The following is an 18,565-nucleotide window of genomic DNA, read 5'->3' as shown; positions in this document are numbered from 1 at the left end:
TAGAGCACATGGTCAGTCTTTAAATAGTGTCAAACAGGAAGTAACAGTAGAAGCAGCAGAGGGAGCATGCAGGCAGTTCTAGGGTGAGGGCTCCCTCTGCTGGCTTGGCGTTACAACAATGCCACTACCATTTAAAAGTTTGTGATCAGTAAAAGGTCTTTCATGCTCATCAGGGCTACATTTATTTAATCAAAAATGCAGTAATATTGTGAAATATTACTGCAATTTAAAATAGCTATTTTCTGTTTTAATATATTTAAAAATGTCATTTATTCCTGAATTTTTAGCAGCTCAGGTAACAGTTCTTATTATTTTCAAAGTTTCGCTTTAGTTTAGTTTTAGTCATAGTCTTTTGACTAAAATGCCATTTAGTTTTAGTCATATTTCAGTAATCTGAATTGTTTTTAATTTTAGTCTAGTTTTAGTCGACTGAAAATCATAAGATTTTAAATCTTTAGTTGGCTAAAATCGAATGGGTTTAGTTATAGTGTAAGCTTTTCTTTAAAATGACCAAACTCACTGTATAGGTTTGATATGGAGTTTTTATCACAATAGACACAGATTTAACTGCTGTGACGCTCAACAAGCCTTTATACCAAAATGAAATGAAACCACCTCTCATAAAGGTCTTCTTTTCAATAAAATACCAATGGTTATATTGGCTAGTTATGCATTCTTTATAACAACTTGTTTACCACATTCTTCATTCTTTCAAGCAGACATATTTATGTTAATAAATAAATTTTGATATTTATTAGGGCTACTAAAGTGATTCAGTCAAGAGCAGTGAGTGATTTTCTGTCTTTCTTTTGTTGCTTGTTTAACATCAGTGTTGCAGAAAATAGCCATTTAATTAGGCTTCTGAAGTGAGATCTCTTATGCATCGTCCAATTTATCCATATGTCTTTTCTTACTTCCAGATATTGACATTTTTTAACATTTTATGAGACGTGCAGGAAATGAATGCAAGCTTATGTCCCGCCAGACAGATTAATATAGGCTATTTTACACAGTTCATATGTTTGCATCTAACCTCCTTGAATCTGTTTCCTAATCGTCCCTCCCTAACATTTTAGTCTAATTTTTAGTCGTTGACAAAAATGTCAAATTTAATAATCATTTTAAATAAGTTTCGTTAATGATGAATTGATGAGAATTATGACGAAAATTATTCGGCAACAAAATTAACACTGTTTTATGGAAAACATTCTTTTTTCCCGTTTTTTTATTAAATAGAGTGTTCAGAAGTTATCTGAATTTACATCTTCACTGTAACTTAGATCAGTTAACTGATCTTGCTGAATAAAAGTATTCACAAAAAAAAAAAAACGTACTGACCCCAAACTTTTGAACTGTGGTGTATGTTTATACTTTTTAATTGCAGCATAGTATCAAAAATGCAGAATCCAGTCAATAATAGCAAGTTAACAATAAAAAGATAAATAGGATTTTACATTTTATTAAGAAAATATGAGTGGCAGTTGCCTATACACAATTGTTTATGAGTGTGCATTGCTATACGGTTGCTTGCATGTTCAATGTGTTTGCAAGGATGCTACATATTCAAGTCAAAAGAACAGATTTTCCAGGCCCTAAATATGGCTTGGATCATATGCAAGTCTATAGGTAATCCAAACACTTAAAAACGTATAGCACACCACTAATTATACACAAATTTTGAAACAGGTTCCCTGCTTTTTCAATACTGAGGGATCCATTGTCAGTGTATTTTATGTGAATTCCTCCTCATTTGTATCCAAGTGACGTGATCTAGTGGTTAAATATCAGAGCACTGTTGTGTCCTTGAGAAAAAGGCATTTCTTAGGTTACTCCAGGAGGGCTGTCCTTGTGATATGAATGCTTCATGGATAAAACATCCTGCCAAAATGCTGTTAGCATCCATTCATTTTCATTCCATCAGGTTACAGGAGGATGAATTCATGTGAGGCTGGAGCCAGTCCTGCAATGCACACAAAGATTAACAGGAATAGTTCATCTAAAAATGAAAATTCTGTCATATTCACTTCTATAGGTTTGGGTGTCTGTAAGATTTTTAATGTTTTTGAAGTCATTTATGCTCACCAAGGCTGCATTTATAAACATTTGAATATTATTGAAATGTATTTTTTCTGTCTTTTTGTTTCAGGATATTCAAAACTCTCCCTCTAGTGTCTCACAAAAGTAAGAAAATCACAGGTTTGGACAACATGAGGCTGAGTAAGTAATGACAGAATGATTGTTTTTGAGCTGAAGTGCATCCAGTTGAAATTACTGAAGCAATACTTGAACTTACTCTGATCTCACGGCACACAGATGTGAGTTTTATGCTGAGAGGAACCACTGCAGAACTGGCTCCTTGTTCTCCGCCAGCCATTTAATCTTGGCTGTTGTCTTCTCGATGGCCTGCTGCAGCGCTTGAGTTCCCGAGCCGAATCCGGTCTCAGCATTATCCTTTTGGAAGCGTTTCAACTGAACAAAGACAGCAAGGATTTAACACTTAAGTCAGGTTACATCTTATAAGCCTCTCACAGTGCATACAATAGATTTTTGCAGTGTGGTTGTAAGGTCAAAGGTCATGTACCTGAGTGAGTTCAAATGGTGTGCAGAATCTATAGGTGATGTCACTAATTAATCTGGAGAAAGTGAATGATCCAGTGCCGTACCTGTTGAGTAATAGCAAAAGAGAGTACTTTCACATATTTTTTTTCTCTTTTTCTCTCTTTGTGCTTGTGTGTTATGATATTTGGCATACTTACGCTTTGAAGAAATAATCCCAGTTTGCCCGGACAAAGTCCCATGCCAAAGGTTGCCCAATAATATTACTGGCAATGGACCCAATGGTAGACGTGGCGTCCTGTTTGCGTATCTTTTCTGGGTTCATAGTATATTCCAGGTACCTCAATAAAGCATAAAACAATGTACAAGTTATACTCCATAGTTCCTAGAGTATTAAATTGCATGTACACAAACTGTTCAAAAATGCATTAGAAATGCAATAACTTGAACACAATTTCTATAATAAACATGTTTCTAACATACCACTAAAAAGTTATAAAATGGAAATTAAATACAGTTATATAAAGATAGCGTGCATAAAAACATCAGGACAAAGTCAGTTCTGTTCAGGTTTATTGCATATAACCCCCAAAAATGTCTTTGTCATTGAAAAGTTTAAATGTTTTCTTTTCATCATTTCAGACATCACGTATTTGACCCTAATGCTTTCCAAGAGCTACCTGTTGAGTAACCAGGGCACTTTTGTGCAGGCCAGAGCCGATCTCAGTTTGACAGCTTCAGCTGCGACTGTGGCCTTCTGGAACATCTGCCAGCCAAAGTTCCATTCTTCCGCACCGCCTGCAGCGATGGCGTCACAGTACACTGTCGACCTCAGGTTAGGGTGAATCCTGAACAGAATTTATTTTCATTATTTATTTAATCAAAAATACAGGACATTTTTTCTTGTGCACCAAAAAGTATGAAATACTGTTACTATTTATTGTTACATTTTGAAAATGCTGAATTTTCAGCTACATATTCAGTGTCGCATGATCCTTTAGAAATTATTCTAATATGCTGATTTGTTCAAGAACCATTTCTTGTTATTATCAATGCTGAAAACAGTTGTGATTCTTATTTATTTATTTATTTATTTTTTATGGAAACCGTGATCCATTTTTCCAGAATCTTTTGATGAGTAGAATGTTCAAAAGGACAGCGTTTATTTAAAACAGAAATCTGTCACTTTTGATCAATTTAATGGATCACAGCTGAAGAAATAAAAAAAAAATCTTTGAACTGAAACTTTTGAACTGTAGTGTACATGCAATGTGCAATCCATGTATTTTTAATTTTGAGGGCCAGATTTATGAAAATTAGTGGTAGAGCACAATTCCATAAAAGCGCTGATGAAAAGGGAAGTTTATGCTTGTGATTTACTGACAAGCGCAAACGTTAGTAATTTGCATGGCTTGATACATTTCAATACTCTCCTCCCATTAATTTTGTGTCTACAAATGCATATTCAGTAAGGTTAGGCGTAAAAAAAATGACTCTGTCCATGCCTTTTCCACGCTAATTCTTCACTGCTCGTCTTAAGTAAAATCCTAACAGTACTTATTTAATGCCAAAAGACGGGTTTACGCTGGCACTAGCTGTTCTGGCCCTTAATATATTCATTTTGCATCAGAGAAGTGTATCAAAACAGCGAATGGTGCACAATAGGGATTTAAAGTGGTAAATATTAGAAGGAATATGTCATTTATATGTGCCAAACTTCCTGCTGCCAGCTGGTGGTGCTATGACTATAACTGAATATTGACATGTAGATGTGTTCAAGCCAGGACTTTGATCAAACATATAAAGTTTGGAGCAGATTGAACATGGCATGTTTGAGTTAGTGTAAAACATGACGTATCCTGTCGCCATCAGGTGGCGCTATGATTATAGCTGAATATTGGCCTTTAGATGTCTTCAGGCCAGGATTCTTACCAAACATGTAAAGTCTAGTGCAGGTTGGACATTGCGGGCCCTATCATGTTCCCGGCGCAATGTGGCGCTAGGTGCAACGCAAGGGTTAATTGCTAGTTTCAGCCTGACGCAGTTTGTGCGCCCATAGGCGTGCAGGTCTGAAAATGAGGTGTGTTCAGGCACATTGTTAGCACGTTGCTATTTTGAGGCAATTGAAAGACTGCAATTAAATGAATATTTTTTTTGCTATTTAAAGAGCACGTTAGTAATATGCACCTATAGGCAGGTGCACAATGCACAAACACTCTGCTTATTACACACACAGGGACACACACACACACATGCCAAATATTACAAATAAAAGGATTACAATGTAAAAGATTATTAGTCTGTACATAAATATAAAAATGCCTACACGTCATAATGGATAGTCAATCACTTTCTTATGCAAACTGTTTTTTGGTTTCACTTTCGCTTTCGAAAACGATCACATTCAGCAAGGAGGGAGAGTTTTGAAAGGGGTTGCACAGTAACTCATTTGAGTGGGCTTGGCCCGTGAATGCCCCAACCAAGCGTTCAGTCTTCGTTCTAGCAAATTTCGCCGTGTAAAAAGGGAATGGGAGATGAGACTCTGATTGGTTTAATGCATGTTACGCCCAAAATACACCCATGACTCATTAAGAGAATAGGGACAACACTTTCAGACCATGCGCCAGGCACGCCAACCGTTTTCCCCATCCTTAAAATATCAAAAGTGGATTCAGACTTGCGCCATGCGCTTTAGACCTGCGCTTAGATCGTTAAAATAGGACCCTGCATGTTTAAGTTAGTGTAAAACAAGTCATCAGCAGGTGGCGCTAAGATTATAACAGAATACTGGCCTTCATTTATGTTCAGGCCATGACTCTTATCAAATGGGTGAAGTTTGGGGCAGATAGGAAATTGTATGGCTGAGTTATAACAACTTCCGTTTACATGGTGAAAGAGCGAATTTTGCCAAGCGGCCACGGATACGCCCTTTTACATTTAACATTGCAAAGGCCTTTAGAGTAGACTGACCAAATATAATGTTGATTTCATAAAATCTCTAGGAGGAGTTTGTTATAAAACGTGGCACTTCCTGTTGCCAGCAGGTGGTGCTTTGACTTTAACTGAATATGGGCATGTGTTCAGGACAGGACTCTTATCAAACATGTATGCCAGAAGTTCCTGTTTCATTGCAAAACATCAAAGTTTGTCAGGACACGCCCTTCAACAAAAAACTCAAGATCTTGGCAATTTAATGTCACAAAAGGCTTTAGATTACATTCACCAAATTTGATGTTGGTCTGTTTAAAACTCTAGGAGGAGTTTGTTTAAATACAACGCCTGAAAATGGCGAAAACAACACAAAACTTGCAGAGAATTAAAAATAACAGACCTCCTGTTGGGTTTCAGACTTAGTACTCCAGACTTTTTTGTAAGTATTGGTGTGTTACATGTGTATACCGAATTTCGTTCATGTATGTAAAACAGCTTGAGGGGCACTTCATTAAAATTGTATAGGTGGCGCTATCAAGCCATTTTGCTACACCCATTTCTGAAACCCATAGATTTTCACCACTTTTGGCATGTATGCAAAGTTTAATGAGTTTTCAAGCATGTTTAGGCCCTCAAAAATGCCATTCATTTTGGCAATTCTGAGCAATTCCAATAGGGTTCTCGCACAGAGACACAAAATTAATCTCAGCACACTCTGGCTTAAAGAATTTTCAACTTTTCTTTAGAAACATTTAGTAGTATCTAAATAATGTGTTTACTGTATAAAACTAAGTTTAATTTCCTCCACTGACACTAAATGCCAAGCACTTCTCCAAAACCATTACATATTATACAATACGTTTTGAAGAACTGGCATTTCAGTGGAAGTGGTGGTATGTTACTAATCTCAAAATTGCTTAAGACTTGCTATGCAATCATCATAGGAAATTACTTAATTTCCGATGCGGTTTGCACTCACACGTTGTTATGCGGATTCTGCATCCATTTTTTGAACCAGCTCCTGGTTAGTTCTCTGCATCCCTCCACGCCGGTACTGCAGGCTAGAGACAGTGCAATGATCTGTGTGAACCTGAGGATAAAAAACAGCTTGTTATTAAACATAACTTCATCTCATATACACTCTGGGAAATGTGTGACATATGAAAGATTTGCATTTACTGATCAGTGTGGCCAGTGGGAACTCTTGTCCAGTTTGAGCTGATAGTCCCAAAATACTCAAACAGAGGTTTGACTTGTTTCTTAAAATACGTCTGAAAAAAATACAAATAGCAGTGCCTGTAATCTGTCTATTTTACTTCATCTTTGATTATTAAAATGAGATTAACCAACCTGCATGGCACCGTAAACTTCACTGCGATCGAACAATTGGAAAAAATAGTTCATATTTCGAAGCGCCGCCTCCCATGGAATGTATTCCCTCTCGTTCAGGAGATATTTAGTTGTTCTCAAGGCAAGTGTTATGTTTATAATGGATGCTCTGGAAAAATAAACAAAAAATAACAGTTTTATATGAATGCAATCATCCACATTTTTACCAATGAATTTCCTTGACTTTTCATGATCTGTTACATTTTTTAAATTACTGGATAGATACAGACTTTTAATTAAAAATCACTTTGACTCAGGTTGATTTTCTAATGAATCATTTAGAATCATTCAGTTTCTGGCACGTGGTGTCTGGGTATGGAGGGTATGCAGGTGCATATGGGCCCGGGCAGATTGGGGGCCCGCCGAGCCGAGGGGGAACTTTTAATTGAAACGATAGAGCCCTGCACGGGCCCAGCCCTGGCCCGAGACAGTCAGGCCCTAGCCTTGCCCTTGTCCGACATCTTATCAGAACAGAGCCCGTGTTTAATACACAGCTGCTGTTGCAGCCATTAAAATAGTTTAGTTTTTGTTTTTTAATGGCAATGTGGCTAGATTTTGTTTCGTTTCTTTATTAAGTTAATTAGAAATACGTTTGGAATATTTTATGTAAGTTAAATTCACGCTTTTGTTGTTTAAAGTAACGACCAAGTGGCCAGCGGCAATGAGTTAAGCACTCACAATATCAAAAACCGTAAAATACTTTAGTAAAATACAGAAAACAAACATGCATTTTCTGCCATCTCTTGAGGGGGAATGTTTCACAAAAATGATCCGAAACTCAGCGAATAATTCCCTCACAAATATGATAAATATATCTATAGAATGCTTTAAATTACTACTTCAAAATGAAAGAAATGTAATAGAATCATGTTATATTGTGTAAAGTTAATGAGAAAATTCCACCTACTCCACCCCAAAACAACTACTCCGGCATCCAACCTGCATGTCTTCACATTTAACATTAAAAACAGCAATTTAAGAGAAAAATAAAAACAATGTTGGCAAAGTTATAGGCTTGTTGGCTTTTCTGAGGTACACTGTAAAAAACAATTTGTTGAGTCAACTTAAAATAATTTGTAACCTGGCTGCCTTAAAATTTTAAGTTCAGTCAACTCAAAAAAAGTTTATTCAACTTGAAATGTTAAATTATACTAAGTGACAACTTAGATATTTGAGTTGAACCAACTTAAAATTTTAAGGCAGCTGGGTTACTTCCCCATCTGTTAAGTTTAGCAAACACAAATATCTCAGTTGTTACTTAGTACAACTTAACATTTCAAGTTGAATACGCTTGAGCGTTATGTTCTTATGAAAGATCAACAAGTTAACCGAGTTGGAGCCCATAATGATTGGGGTACCTGTACAAATGTTTTGCATATGGGCCCCGGGCTGACTTGCTACGCCACTGCTCAGTTTGACTGATTCATAGCAAAGAACTGACACAATTCACTCACAAATCATACTATGGAAATATGGTTTTCAAGATGTATTCCACACAACAACAATTTGTAGCTGATGAAGTAATTGGATAATTTTTTTATTTTCCTAGGCCGAAAAAATGTCTTTCCATGACTACTGCTGTTAAAAAATGTATGAGGTCGGTAAGATATTTTAATGATTTTTAAAGAAGTCTCTTTTGCTCACCAGGGCTGCATTTATAAAATACAGTAAAATCAGTAATATTGTGAAATGTTATTATAATTTAAAGTAGTTGTTTTCTATTTTATTATTTTATTATTATTATCGATGTTGAAAACAGTTTTACTGTGTAATATATATATATATATATATATATATATATTTTTTTTTTTTTTTTTTTTTTTTTTTTTCAGAAATAGAAAGCAGCATTTGTTTGCTTTTTTTGTAACATGAATGTCTTTGATTTATCTAATACACCCTTGCTGAATGAAAGTATTAATTTCAAAAACATAAAACAAACTTTTGAACATTTGTAGTGTACATGCAATGTGCAATAACTCACCTTGCCAGATTAAATGCATCATCCAGAATCTGAGCTCTGTTCACCACAGGTATCACCTTTATATAGAAAACACATAAAGAATAGTTTATATGTCTTTTTGCACTTTTGTGACTGTTCTTTCTCATAATTTTTATGCAGGACCTCGTGATTTGAATCCAGTTGGCTGAGAAGTCGATCCCAGTTCCCAAGGTCGTAGTTCACTCTGAAGTATCCTGACACATTGAGGTTGGCCAGCACCCATTCATTTTTGCTGACTTTCATGGGTCTGTGTATAGCTTAAGGAGATAAAAAAAGGTCATATTTTATATGGTATCTCCATGCAAGAAGAAAACATTTCTTCTGACAATGTCACAGTACAGTGCAAAGACAAAATAAATACATGCATCTTTATAGTTGGGCCAGGAGGTAAGCACCAAGCAACAATCCAGAACACCCTGGCATTGTGATGGCAAGTTTTACACGGTCAAACACTTTTCAGTTGGTCTTCAGTAAATGTAAAAAACGAATGCATGCGCTCTCGCTTTCTCTCGAGCCAAAATAGTTTTGTAAGCTCCAAAAAGCAAATCTAATTTCCAAAACCCAGGATTTCATGCATCTCCAGCCCCCTGTAGAATAACAAGTACGATTTGACTCTTTGCCTACTACAGATTGGCCGGACGCCCTTGCGCTGGAGTGCAGAGACCCATAACTGCAAGAACCGAGTGACCTACGATTTTATTGGCTGAGAGAGAGTCTGTAAGACATGTTGCAAGATCTTGAGGCACATTTGATGGGAAGTATGAGGTAATGTAAGGTTTTACGTACTTGATTTTTGTAGAAGCCACAGCTGATCCTGCACCTGATCTTTCTTCATCCATTTTATGGGCACAAACCACTCATAACTGTGGTTTAACACAGTAGTTAGACTTATAAGAAGGGTTTTCAGATGATCTAGAAGTGTTATATTATAATGATGATGCTTAACGATATACCTGAATTCAGATTTCCTCTCCACCACTGCTTCTGGCTCCAGAAGAAAGTGCTTTTGGCTGACGCTCCCTGTTTGAGTGTCAATGGTGACTACTGGGTAACCCATCTGCAGTATCCAGCGGTTCATGATCTCGTGAACACTATACGGCAGGTTCACCCCTGGAGTTTGATCTACTGCCTGGTTAAGACATGAAAACGAGCATTTCACTACACCACATTTTATGGCCGGCCAGCATGGCATAAAAATAAAATCTTTATTTTTTTTTTTACAGAACGTTTGACCGATTTACGATTTGACTTTTTTTACATTTGACTAGTCAAATTAAAAATGTAATTACAACATGACTCAAGTATAGTTTTCTTTAGTAACCATAGAGTAAAAGTTCTATTCCAAGTGCAGCACACATGAAGTGGATGTAAAACAAATTCACTTGTTAAAAGTGAAAAAGATGCATAAAACTGTACAAAAAAAAAAAATTAGTACAAGACCGTCTTAAACATAGCTATGTTTTTTCCACTGAATAAAAAATGAAAATGATCTTGCAATTCTGACTTTTTTTTTTCCTCACAAATCCAAGTTTATATCTCACATTTGTGAGGAGACATAAACTTGCAGTTGCAAATTCTAAAGTCAGAATTGCAAGATAAAAACTTACAATTGTGAGGGGAAAAAATGTCAGAATTGCAAGATATAAACACTTTTTTCTTTGAATTTCTGACTTTTTTTCTCAGCATTAAGATATAAACTTGCAATTGCAAATTCTAAAGTCAAAATTGCAAGATATAAACTTGCAATTGCGAGAAAAAAATCTGAATTACGAGATATAAGCTGACTGTTTTCTTGCAGATTAGACTTTTTTTCTCAGAATTGTTAGAAATAAACTTGCATTTGAGTTACAAAGCCAGAATAAAAAAAACTGAATTGCAATATATAAACTTGCAGTTGTGAGAAAAACGTCAGAATTGTGAGATATAAACTGTCTTTTTTCTTGCAATTCTGACTTTTTTCTTAAAATTGTTAGAAATAAACTCGCAATTGTGAGTTAAAAAGCCAGAATTTATAAAGTCAGAATTGCAAGATATAAACACTTTTTTTTTTTGAATTTCTGTTTTTTTCTCAGCATTGTGAGATATAAACTTGCAATTGTGAGTTAAAAGTCAGAATTGTGAGATATAAACTTGCAATTGTGAGAAAAACATCAGAATTGCGAGATATAAACTGACTTTTTTCTTGCAATTCTGACTTTTTTCTCAAAATTGTTAGAAATAAACTCGCAATTGCAAGTTAAAAAGCCAGAATTTATAAAGTCAGATTTGCAAGATATAAACCTGCCACTGAGAAACAAAAACATCAGAATTGCGAGATAAAAACGGACTTTTTTCTTGCAATTCTGACTTTTTCTCAGAACCGTGAATTGCTTTTTAACTTACAACTTTCTTACAATTAAATTTTTTTTTCCCATAACTGTGAGATATAAACTATAAAGTCAGAATTGTGAGATATAAAGAGATTTTTTTCTTGCAAGTCTGATTTTTCTCAGAATTGTGAGATATAAACTCACAGTTCTGAGTTACAAAGTTTAATTCAGAGTGAAAAATTACTATTTTCTTACTTCTTTTATATCTCACAGTTCTGACTTCGAATCATGAGATATAAACTCACAAAAAACATCAGAATTGGGAGATAACCTAACTTTTTCCTTGCGTTTCTGACTTTTTTGCAGGTTATAAAGTCCACTTCTGAGGAAAAAAGTTTTCTTACGATTGCAAGTTTATATCTTGCAATTCTAGTTTTATAACACGCAATTACGACTTTATAACAGGCAGTTCTGACTTCATAACTCACAGCTGTCCAGCCTTACCACATATAAATCTCAAGCCGTTAAACAGCCCACCTTTTGAAGATGATCCCAGAGATCTGAATACACTGAGCTTCCAAAAGCAAACTGCTTCAGATAGCTCTGTGGGAGAGAAACAACACAACAGTTCTATCAGGTCATGAAATACGACGTGAATGTTGCGTGAACTCTTGAACTTGTTTAAACACATGAGAGTACAGTAAAACTTACACCAAGTCCTTTGGCAAACACAGGCTCTGTCAGGAATTCAGAGAGCATTCTAAGCACTGCAGCTCCCTGTAATGACAAACATATGAAGTGCATTTATCTCTGACTGGACTGAAGATATCCTGAATGCTTTATGACTTTATTTGCAACCCCTTAAGAGACCATGCATTTGGTGGTCTTTCGAAATTCCACAATGTCAGTGTTCAAACTGAAACCTAACATGAAGATCCAAAATGTTTTTTAATGTTGTAATTAAAACTATTGTTGTAAGTGGTTGCCAGGCTGTTGCTAGGTGGTCGCTAGGGTGTTTTGAGTAGTTAATAGCAGTACATTACTATCCTGTTTCTAGGGTGTTCTTAGTGGTCGTTATCCTGTTTCTTGTTTGTGAATTGTTGTCAGGGTGTTGCTACGTGGTTGTTACAACATTCTAAGTATTCGGAATGAATGTTTGTACTTTGCTATCCAGTTGCTACGGTGTTTTTCATTGTTGTTGAATGTGTTCTTATTGGTTTTTAGGCATTGCTAAGTTGCTAGGTCTCATGATAACTCAATAGTTTTTTATACCTTGCTGTACGATATGGTGTTGAACATTTCGCTGATTTCTGCGGGTGTGTTGACCTCTTCCTCCTTTCGAGAGAGGGGGTGAGAGGAAGTCAAGCTATCCACAGCAAACGCTCTTTGGAGGTCGTACAAAATGATCTGGTCTTTCTGTTAAGGGATAGAGTTGATTGTCAGTTAAATGTTATAAGTTGTGTCTCTTCAATGCAATTAGCTACACTGCAACATGCAACAGTACATTGTCCTCTCTCAAAGGTGGAGTGTGTAACTTCCGCACCACTAGTGGCTATAAACATAATTGCAAAAATAATTCATGTTTTTAGGTTTTCCATGTATGTTTGTTTGCTTGCTTGCTTGTTTCTTAGTTTGTTTGAAAGGCAAACTATCTATCTATCTATCTATCTATCTATCATTTTTCATTTAATTAAATAAAAAATATATTATTTATTATAACAATGACAGGTTTACCAGAAAATTGTTTGCCTTATAAATAATATAATGTAATATAATATAATATAATATAATATAATATAATATTTCAAATATGTTTCAAGTGTACTCAGAACTTTTTGGACTTATAATATAATATTACTATTATTATAATATATAAAATAATATTTAATATATGTTTCAAATGTGCTGAGAACTTTTTTGCCTTCTAAATAAATAAATAAATAAAATGATATAAAAAATAATATATATCTAAAATAATATTTCATATATATTTCAAGTTTACTAAGAACTTGTTTGCCTTTGAAATAAATTAGTAAGAAAATGAAGTAAATAACTAAAGTAAATAAATAAATAAGTAAATAAATAAATATTTTTTCAATAATGTTTCAGGTTCACCAAGAACTCCTTTATTTATTTATTTATTTATTTATTTCCCAGGTTTTCAACAAACCTTGCAAAATAAATACATAATATTACTATTATTATAATATTAATATAATATATAAAATAAAATTTAATATATGTTTCCAGTGTAGTGAGAACTTTTTTTGCCTATTAAATAAATTAAATATATATATTTTTTTTTTTCATAATTGTTTCAGGTTCACCAAGAACTCCTTTATTTATTTATTTATTTATTTATTTATTTATTTATTTATGGCCCATGTTTTAAGTAAACTGAAAACTTTTTTGCCTTCTAAATAAATAAATAAATAAATATTTTTTCCATAAATGTTTCAGGTTTAATTAATTAATGAATTAATTAATTTATGCATTCCCCAAGTTTCCCAAAAAAAACTTAGCAAATAAATAAATAATACAATTATTATAACATTAATATAATATATAAATAATATTTCATATGTGTTTCCTTTGGCCATATTTATTCATTTATTTATGTATGTATGTTTCAAGTTCACAAAGAACTTTGTATATGTTTGTATATGTTTTGTCAGAATACATGGCTGTTTTTAAATGACCATCAAGGGAAAAAGAGCCTGTTTGGTCCAGTGTAGTTACAGCATCCATCAGCAGGACTGTCTGAACCACACTATCCAGCCAAACCTTGACCCCTTTGCTTAAACAAACAGACCAATGTTTTGAAAGCCTGTACAGATTGTTACTTTTAGTTCTTTCTGTTGGACTACGGAATTGGAATACGGAAAGTATATGTACACACATCAACTTTAAATATAAGCAAAATTTTCTGCGCTATGTACAGTAAGTGTCTTGATGAGTATGTAATAGCATGAGAGGTTTCTGATCTAGTGGACAATTAAAATTACTTAAAATGACTCCTCTGAATGATGTTCTTACCATGTTCCAAGTGGGCTCAGCATAATCAGCGCCCAGATACTCCACGTATGAAGCGAACCCCTCGTTCAGCCACAGATCATTCCACCATTTCAGCGTCACGAGGTTTCCAAACCACTGGAAGACATAAATCACATGGAAACTGTGCGAAGCAAATAGTACTCCGAGTCCCCTTTACTGGGCCTACACGTACCATGTGAGCCAGTTCGTGAGAAACAACAGACACAATCCTCTGCTTGTTGCCATTGGCAGACGTTCGCGGATCGTATAGAAGAGCCGTCTCTCTGTAAGTGACGAGACCCCAGTTTTCCATGGCTCCTGCGTTGAAGTCAGGCAGCGCCATCTGATCTAAGAAAACGGGAGGGTAACTGTTCATTCTACTGCGCTTTAATGGTTAAATGTTTTCTTAGTGAATTTGGTCGTACCTGACTTAGAAAGCGGATAGCTAGTGTTGTAGTATTTCTCAAAGAACTCCAGTATTGGCTGAGTGATGTTGAGCGCATAGTTGCCTTGCCCGTCTTCAATGGCTTTCTTTCTTGCCCATATTCTGACCTTTGACAAGCCAAACAAACAAGTTTTGAATAAATTCATGTCTATATTTAGATTTATAAATTGGTGTGGAGGACCTACCGAAACTCCCTTCTTGTCTTTAGCATTGATGTATGCAAAATCACTGACGACAAACGCAACGAGATACGTTGACATCTTCTTTGTGGGTCCGAATATCGTCCTGGTAACGTACGTTCCGTCCATGATGACTTTTTCCGTCTCTAAGATGAAAAAATAAGAAATCACAGTACAATTAGATCTATTTGTTTATGAAAATGTAGCTACCAAATAATTATTAATTACTTGATAAAAAGGTAATTGCGAGTTTTTATCTCATAATTCAGATTCGCAATTCTGATTTTTTTTTATTAAATCAGAATTCTGATATAAATTAAATTGTGAAATAAAGTCAGAATTGCAAGATTTTCACAAATACAGTTTGTTTCTCGCAGTTTTGTCTTTTACTGCAGTTTGTATCTTGCAATTCTGACTTTTTTCTAGCAAATCTGACTTTTTAATAAAAAAGGTTTTTTGATAAAAACTCGCAATTCTCACTTTTTTTTCTCACAAAAGCAATTTGTATCTCTCAATTTTGTCTTTTAATGCAATTTGTATCTTGCAATTCTGACTTTTTTCTCGCAAATCTGGCTTTTTTCTCAGAATTGTGAGATATAAACTCGCAATTTTTAGAAATGACGTCAATTTGCAGTTGGAAGAAATAAAGTCAGAATTGAAAGATATAAACTTGAAATTCTTACTTTTTTCTCACAAATGCAGTTTGTATCGCACAGTTCTGTCTTTTAATGCAATTTGTATCTTGTAATTTTTTTTCCAGCAAATCTGTCTTTTTTTCTCAGAATTGTGACACGTAAACTCAAATTGTGAGATACAAATTGTATTTGCAAGAAAGAGTCAGAATTGCGAGATAAAAACTGGCAAATTTGACTTTTTTTTCTCGCGAATGCAATTTGTATCTTGCAACTTCGGCTTTTTTTCTTGCAATTCCGAGTTTATATTTTGCCATTCTGACTTTTTTCTCAGAATTGTGAGAAATAAACTCGAGATAAAAATGAGATGAAATAAAAACTTGCATTTCTGGCTTTTTTTCTCGCAAATTCTGACTTTTTTTTATTAAATCAGAATTGTGATATAAATTAAATTGTGAAATAAAGTCAGAATTGCAAGATAAAAATGTGCAATTCTGACTTTTTTTTCACAAATGCAGTTTGTTTCTCACAGTTTTGTCTTTTAATGCAGTTTGTATCTTGCAGTTCTTACTTTTTTCTAGCAAATCTGACTTTTTTCTCCGAATTGTGAGATATAAATTCGCAATTCTGAGAAATGAGGTCAGAATTTGAGACATAAATTTGCAATTGCGAGAAATAAAGTCAGAATTGCAAGATAAAAACTCGCGATTCTGACTTTTTTTTTTTGCAAATGCAATTTGTATCTCACAGTTCTTTTAATGCAATTCGTATTTTGCAATTCTGACTTTTTTCTCAGAATTGTGAGATATAAACTCTCAATTCTGAGAAATTACGTCAAAATTTGATTTGATATATAAATTTGCAGTTGCAAGAAATAAAGTCAGAATTGAAAGATAAAAACTTGCAATTCTGACTTTTTTTTCTCACAAATGCAGTTTGTAATGCAATTTGTATCTTGTAATTCAGACTTTTTTCCCCGCAAATCTGTCTTTTTTTTCTCAGAATTGTGACACGTAAACTCGCAGTTCTGAGAAATGAAGTCAGAATTGCGAGATACAAATTGTAGTTGCAAGAAAAAAAGTCAGAATTGCAAGGCAAATTTGACTTTTTTTCTCGCGAATGCAATTTGTATCTTGCAACTTCGGCTTTTTTCTTGCAATTCCGAGTTTATATTTTGCCATTCTGACTTTTTCTCAGAATTGTGAGAAATAAACTCGAGATAAAAATGAGATGAGATAAAAACTTGCATTTCTGGCTTTTTTTCTCGCAAATGCAAGTTGTATCTCGCAATTCTGACTTTTTTTTATTAAATCAGAATTGTGATATAAATTAAATTGTGAAATAAAGTCAGAATTGCAAGATAAAAATGTGCAACCTGCATTTGTGAGGAAACAGGTCAGAAATTCTAACTTTATTTTGCAAATGCAATTTGTATCTCACAGTTCTCTTTTAATTCAATTGTATCTTGCAATTCTGACTAATTTCTCGCAAATCTGACTTATTTTCGCAGAATTGTGTGATATAAACTTGCGATTCTGAGAAATGACGTCAAAATTTGAGATAGAAATTTGCAGTTGCAAGAATACAAACTGTATTTGCAAGAAAAAAAGTCAGAATTGCAAGATAAAAACTGGCAAATTTGACTTTTTTTCTCGCGAATGCAATTTGTATCTCTCAACTTTGGCTTTGTTTCTTGCAATTCCGAGTTTATATTTTGCCATTCTGACTTTTTTCCCCCCGCAAATCTGACATTAATGAAGTCAGAATTGTGAAATGTAAACTCACAACTGCAAGTTATGAAGTCCATTTCTGAGGAGAGAAAAAGACTGATATTTACTTTTAGACACATTTTCTGTCTCTAAGATAAAAAAATAAGAAATTTGCATTTATCAGTTATCATGTAATCTCTGGGAATCAAACCCATGATGTTAGCATTGCTTTGCTGTTTGAGCTACAAAAAATGCCTTTAATTATTCCATTTAATTAATCATATAAATTGAAGTTTTAAAATTAGCTGAGTATTAACATAACTAAAATACATTAGATTTATCGTGGCAGGCCAAATCATTGAATATATAGACCTTAAAATAGTTTTAGATGTCAATATATTCATGTTGTTAAGCGTGAGTCTATCACTGGCCTACAGTCAGCAGCAATCCATTTTGCAGTTGAAAGTTTTTTTAAGGATATTTTAGAAAATCTTGACAGGGTTTGATTAATGGCATACACAAATGCTGTTTTGATTTGAAATTGGCCCTGCAAACTAAAACATGATTTGAGGCAAAAGTTTGCCTGGTTAGCTCGTGTCCAGATAGTCAAGATTAGGTTTGAAGCTTATGGCAGTTGAGGGAATAACTGCATGGAAAACAAACACAGCTGATGTAAACGCCAACATCAGGAAGACAGATGCTGTCGAATTACCGCACAAGACATGTGAGCGAAAATGCAAACTTTGCACTTTAAGGGGATAATTCATTAGTCGTCATCACTTTCATGTTGTTCTAAACTCGTGACTCTTTCTTCCATGGATTGCAGATGGTGATTTTTTTTTTTTTTTTTTTTTTGAACATCCTACTCTATTTTTTACCTTCCGAAGCTGTACTGTTAGTTGTTGTAATAGACTGAAATTGAAGTCCTTATTCACTGAAAAGCGTCCTCTCTGCAGTAACTCTCAGATGGTGTATATTCACCGTTTTTGTAGTCTGTGATACAAAGCTAATATGTGGCTTCAGAAGGCTTGGCATATATAGATATTTTTATGATCTCAACAAACCCTGTTCACTTGAAATAATGTCAGAATTTGAGATATAAATTTGCAGTCACAAGACAAAAAGTCAGAATTGCAAGATGAAAACTGGCACATCTGACTTTTTTCTCGCAAATGGAATTTGTATTGCGCACTTCTGACTTTTTTTTTTTTTTTGAGTTTTTGTGAGTTTACGTGTCACAATTCAGAGGAAAACAAAAGATTTGCTAGAAAAAAGTCTGAATTACAAGATACAATTTGCGTTAAAAGACAGAACTGTGCCATACAAACTGCATTTGTGAGAAAAAAGTCAGAATTGCGAGTTTTTATATTTCAATTCTGACAA

The 18,565-nt window shown here is 34.3% G+C and overlaps 1 protein-coding gene across 6 annotated transcripts in view; it reads right to left on the bottom strand.

Moving 5' to 3' along the window:
• Nucleotides 1-1,373: 1,373 nt before the first annotated feature.
• anpepa (alanyl (membrane) aminopeptidase a) overlaps nt 1,374-18,565 on the bottom strand; it is a 54,649-nt gene continuing 37,457 nt past the window's right edge. For all 6 annotated transcript variants that reach the window (XM_051115985.1, XM_051115982.1, XM_051115981.1 and 3 more), the window contains 19 exons: nt 14,848-14,987; nt 14,643-14,769; nt 14,411-14,565; nt 14,221-14,334; nt 12,457-12,600; nt 11,896-11,961; nt 11,722-11,787; nt 9,829-10,004; nt 9,662-9,738; nt 8,999-9,132; nt 8,858-8,913; nt 6,838-6,985; nt 6,667-6,758; nt 6,467-6,577; nt 3,237-3,404; nt 2,757-2,897; nt 2,582-2,663; nt 2,294-2,469; nt 1,374-1,960 (listed from right to left, as the gene is read on the bottom strand). In XM_051115985.1, the coding sequence (XP_050971942.1) occupies nt 2,323-2,469; nt 2,582-2,663; nt 2,757-2,897; nt 3,237-3,404; nt 6,467-6,577; nt 6,667-6,758; nt 6,838-6,985; nt 8,858-8,913; nt 8,999-9,132; nt 9,662-9,738; nt 9,829-10,004; nt 11,722-11,787; nt 11,896-11,961; nt 12,457-12,600; nt 14,221-14,334; nt 14,411-14,565; nt 14,643-14,769; nt 14,848-14,987 (2,144 nt within the window). In that variant the 3' untranslated portion in view covers nt 1,374-1,960; nt 2,294-2,322. The remainder of the gene's footprint in view (nt 1,961-2,293; nt 2,470-2,581; nt 2,664-2,756; nt 2,898-3,236; nt 3,405-6,466; nt 6,578-6,666; nt 6,759-6,837; nt 6,986-8,857; nt 8,914-8,998; nt 9,133-9,661; nt 9,739-9,828; nt 10,005-11,721; nt 11,788-11,895; nt 11,962-12,456; nt 12,601-14,220; nt 14,335-14,410; nt 14,566-14,642; nt 14,770-14,847; nt 14,988-18,565) is intronic.

This window comes from Labeo rohita, chromosome 7, assembly GCF_022985175.1.
Source record: "Labeo rohita strain BAU-BD-2019 chromosome 7, IGBB_LRoh.1.0, whole genome shotgun sequence".
NCBI lineage: Eukaryota > Metazoa > Chordata > Actinopteri > Cypriniformes > Cyprinidae > Labeo > Labeo rohita.
This window is presented reverse-complemented; position numbering and strand designations above follow the sequence as displayed.